We start from the raw sequence: 5,273 nt of genomic DNA, 5'->3' as shown, positions 1-5,273 counted from the left end.
TGTTAGTGAGGGAGCGACAATGTTAGTGAGTGAGCGACAATGTTAGTGAGTGAGTGACAATGTTAGTGAGTGAGCGACAATGTTAGTGAGTGAGCGACAATGTTAGTGAGTGAGTGACAATGATAGTGACAATAGTATGTATGTATGAATGCATGCATTCATGCATGTATGTATAATAATAATGATAATAACAATAATGATAATGATCATAATATTAATGATCATGTATGTATGTTTATTTATATTAATGATAATAATAAGGACAATAATAGTTGACAGTGACAATGAGAGCGATAATGATGATGATAATAATAATAATAATAATAATAATAATAATAATAATAATAATAATGATAATAGTAAAAATAAAAATGATAATAATAGTAATAAAAATAATGATAACAACAAACAAACATACACACACATACATATATGTGTATATATATATACATATATATATATATATATATATATATATATTTTCACACACACACACATATATAATATGTATGTATGTATGTATGTATGCAATGTATATATATATATATATATATATATATATATATGTATGTATGCATACATGTGTAATAATAATGATAATACTAGTATTAGTAATATTTTGCCAACTGTAACAAATATTCGAAATTATTACGAGGATTTGAGTTTTACCCCGAAAATGCCAACTGAGGAATGTTATCACGCAATATTTTCAACAGCTCGTGGACATCGCCTTCTGGGCGTACAACGTTGGGGAGCTTGTGAAGGGTGAGTCTGAAGCAGGTGGTTTGTTTGTAAATTTCTCCTCAACTATGCAGTTATTATTATTTTTCTCACACTTACCATCCCCCCTGACTCTCCCTTCTACTCCCCACAGCGCGCCTGGACTGGCTCCTGTGGACAGTCTTCGGCCTCGAGACAGCCAACCTCATAATGGACTGCGTGCTGCTGGTGGGCGTCCTCAAGGTATGGGCCAGGGGGTCTCGGGAAGGGATTGGGGGTCCGTAGGAAGAGGACGAGAGGTGGGAAGAAACGAGGTATAGGGAGAAGGAGAGGGAGAGGGTGAGAGGGAGAGGGTAAGAGGGAGAGGGAGAGGGAGAGGGTGAGAGGGAGAGAGTGAGGGAGGGTGAGAGGGTGAGAGGGAGAGGGTAAGAGGGAGAGGGTGAGAGGGAGAGGGTGAGAGGGAGAGGGTAAAGGGGAGAGGGTGAGAGGGAGAGGGTGAGAGGGAGAGGGTGAGAGGGAGAGGGTGAGAGGGAGGGGGTGAGAGGGAGAGAGTGAGGGAGAGTGAGAGAGTGAGAGGGAGAGGGTGCGAGGGAGAGGGTGAGAGGGAGAGGGTGAGGGAGGGTGAGGGTGAAGGTCAGAGAGAGAGAGAGAGAGAGAGAGAGAGAGAGAGAGAGAGAGAGAGAGAGAGAGAGAGAGAGAGAGAGAGAGAGAGAGAGAGAAGAGGAAGAGGAAGAGGAAGAGGAAGAGGGGAGGGGCAGGAAGATTAAATGAGAGATTAGTCACTTTCCGTTAGATCTGAAAATGTTTTTTGTTGCAAATGTGACTAACAGTTTTTTTTTTTTTTTTTTTGCACATTCTGTGTATCCTGGCATTGTGTGCTAACATTTCAAAACGGAAAGAACTGCCCACTTGTCCTTGGAAGCAAAGTGTTATGGACAAACAATTCAGACACATATAAAATAAATACGCATCGAGTCGCTTTTTCATCCGTATTTAAAATCATTTAAAAGGTGACAACGCCTTGATGACCCATGAATAAACACGTTTACTGATTTAATTCCTTTATCTTCCTTATCTAAATTGTTTGTATTTGACCGACAGGAAAACTACAGAGCAATAATGGCATGGGTGTGGGTGTCAGTCGTCCAGGTAGTGCTGACAGTCATCGCATCCATAGTGTCCGCCTTCTTCGTCAGCCCCGCCCCCGTGTCCGCCGCTGTCGTCATCGCCGGTGTCCTCTTTGCTCTCGCCTACAGCAGCGCCGTCGTCGTCGTCCGCTCCTTCGGGTTGACGGTAAGGGGGGGGGGGGGGGGAGGGGCGAGGCATGCTTGTGGGAGGGTATTTCCTTCGTGAATTCGTGGTGTCGGAGGCCTGTCTGGGGCGTTTTGCTGGCGCAGGATGTGGAGACGCCGATTTATTTTTCTTTTCTTTTAGCACTTCTTTGAGTGTACATCAATTAAGTAAAGGGTGGTGTAGGTAAGGGCGGGGGTGATTTTTCACAGTCCCCCCCCAATGGAAGGGTGACCTCTAAATGACAACTAACCGGAAAAAAAAGTAAACAAAGGTAAAGAAAAAAAGGCATAAGAAAAATAACGCTAGGGGAAGCTTATAGATAAAACAATTTACATATATATATGTATATATACAATTATTTATCAATTTATTCTATAACAACAAAGGTACATTTTCAACCAATTTAGAGGCTGTAAGTTCAGATAAGTAAATCGATATTTTTAATTAGCCATGTCAATGTTTTCATCAATCTTACATAACATAGAGTGCCCTCAAAGAATCTTGCCCTCCGAGGAGACTGGGATCATATTTTATTAGATGTTGATGTGGCAAGGACATTTGATTATATATTCAGCTAAATTATATTTGATTATATATTAATCTGGAAATGATATTTGATTATATATTGATACAACTATAAATCTAGGTTATATGTTAAGGTAGCAGTAGAATTATATCAAATTTGAATATTAAATACTAATGTGACATTGATATGTGGGTAAATCGTATAGTGTAATAAAGTGTATAGTGTAGACTATACACTCGTAGACAATGTCGACTAATGATGATAACTATAATGATGATAAGGATAATGACAATGACAACAATAATTGATAATGATAATGGTGAATATGATTATTATGATAATGATAATAATGAAAATTATAACAATAATCATTATGATAATGATGTTATTTATGATGATGATAAGGACAATGATGTGATAAAAATCAGGATAATAAAATGAAGCTAATAACGATAATAATATATCTAATACTAATACTAATAACGATATCTATGATACTTATTAATAATGATAATGATCATAATGATGAGAGTTATTGTAATGATAGTAATGCCAATAATACTAATGATAATAATAATAATAATAATAACTTGTAGTAATGTTAGTATTAGTAACAATTGTAGTAGAGGTAGTGGTTTAATAGTAGTAGTGGTGATTATAATAATAATAATGAGCATAAGGTGAATAATGATGATCTGAAAATAATGCTAATGAATATCTAAATGCCAATGCTAATGGCATTGATAATGACACTAAAATATAAATGCATTAACACCATATATGTTTTCCCAATAGCTACGTTCCTCCGAAGAGAGCACCGCGTGATGCCTAGCGATGGCGTGATGGAGCATTAATCTCTGTTCGTCGTCTGTTCGTCGTCATCGTGGTGACAAGCAGACCCACGCCCTAATAATGAAGAGGGCACTGCCTTTGCTTGGTGAAGGAAGCACACCAGTTATCATCAAAAGCAAAGAGAAACGGTTCATATTATACCATGGCTAGCTGTGATCATTTTCCAAAGATGAAGCACGCATAATATAGGTATCTAAGGAACGGAAGTCCAAAGCACTGCAGTAGTTATGATATATTTCACTGATGACTGTTTCCCATTCGTGGCAGAAAATGTCATAATGTGTAATAAATATATATATATTTTTTATATTTTGGATGTTATTCGAATTTCCTCTTATTTAAGGAACATAATTTCGATTCCCTTTGATCGGTTATAGAGCGGAAACGTGGAATTTAACGAGGCAGGAAGCGGGACCTTTGTATCGCAACTCACAAAGAGAAACCGGACTTCCGATCGACAATCAAGCATCCAAATCCCTCCACGGCTGGCTGCGGCACAAGTGCTTTAGGGATCAATTTTTGTTCGCGGATTCCATTATAAACAACACTTATTGCGGTGAAAAACAATTACACACACACAACACACACACACACACACACACACACACACACACACACACACACACACACACACACACACACACACACACACACACACACATATAAGTAACAGATGTGTAGAGCCATAGTTATGAAGTGCATTTCCCTTGTTAGGTATATGATCGTCTGTGGGAGCCAGGTTTTTAATATGCTGCTTTCAGACTTCTTGAAATTTTACAGAGCAAGACTATAAAAGTTATACTTGGATGCCCTATAACTGAAAAAGTTATTATCCCCTCAAGTCACAGTCGTGTTAACCAAGTTAACAAAAATACACAGCATTAGACGTCTGCAGCATCTGCCCAGACCACAAAATTTTCTTTGTTTTGTCAAACGAGGATAATTATAAGAGGTAGGCATGCCCGGCCTCGGCACTCTAATCCAACTTGGAATGGAAAGCCAAAACTACCCAAACTACCTTTAGCATCGACGTGTTGAACATTCATGCTATTAATATCTCAGAAATTAAGCGTTCTGCACTGCACTTCATATTGACACATTTATCCATGGCCTCAGTAACAGAACTAGAAGCTGTATAGAAGAAATTCTCCACTCCCTCATGGTATACCTCCAGTGGTTCCTCCACTGATCCTCATGGAGCAGCAGGGATTGGTGTACTAACTCCTGACACTGATCCTGATGAAAGTTTGTGAATATCAGCTGCCGAGTCAGTAGCCATTGAAATAGGTAGTGAAGAGTAGTTGCACTTAACTGTCTTTACTGACTCTATAGGCTCACTGCAGTTAGTGAAAAAAAAAAAACAAACTAAAAACATGATAACTACAAATATCCCTCTAGACTATCGCGGCAGGATATATATATATATATATATATATATATATATATATATATATATATATATATATATATATATATATATATATATATATATATATATATATATATATATATATATATATATATATATATATATATATATATATATATATATATATATATATATATATATATATATATATATATATATATATATATATATATATATATATATATATATATATATATATATATATATATATATATATATATATATATATATATATATATATATATATATATATATATATATATATATATATATATATATATATATATATATATATATATATATATATATATATATATATATATATATATATATATATATATATATATATATATATATATATATATATATATATATATATATATATATATATATATATATATATATATATATATATATATATATATATATATATATATATATATATATATATAT

The 5,273-nt window shown here is 35.2% G+C and overlaps 1 protein-coding gene across 1 annotated transcript in view; it reads left to right on the top strand.

The window, feature by feature from the left end:
* LOC125044513 overlaps nucleotides 1-3,698 on the top strand; it is a 7,835-nt gene extending 4,137 nt beyond the window's left edge. Inside the window, exons 3-6 of the mRNA XM_047641204.1 lie at nucleotides 717-765; nucleotides 875-963; nucleotides 1,822-2,013; nucleotides 3,335-3,698. Coding sequence (XP_047497160.1) covers nucleotides 717-765; nucleotides 875-963; nucleotides 1,822-2,013; nucleotides 3,335-3,364 — 360 coding nt within the window. The 3' untranslated portion in view covers nucleotides 3,365-3,698. The remainder of the gene's footprint in view (nucleotides 1-716; nucleotides 766-874; nucleotides 964-1,821; nucleotides 2,014-3,334) is intronic.
* Nucleotides 3,699-5,273: the final 1,575 nt, after the last annotated feature.

The sequence above is a fragment of the Penaeus chinensis genome, chromosome 35 (genome assembly GCF_019202785.1).
Source record: "Penaeus chinensis breed Huanghai No. 1 chromosome 35, ASM1920278v2, whole genome shotgun sequence".
Lineage (NCBI taxonomy): Eukaryota > Metazoa > Arthropoda > Malacostraca > Decapoda > Penaeidae > Penaeus > Penaeus chinensis.
This window is presented reverse-complemented; position numbering and strand designations above follow the sequence as displayed.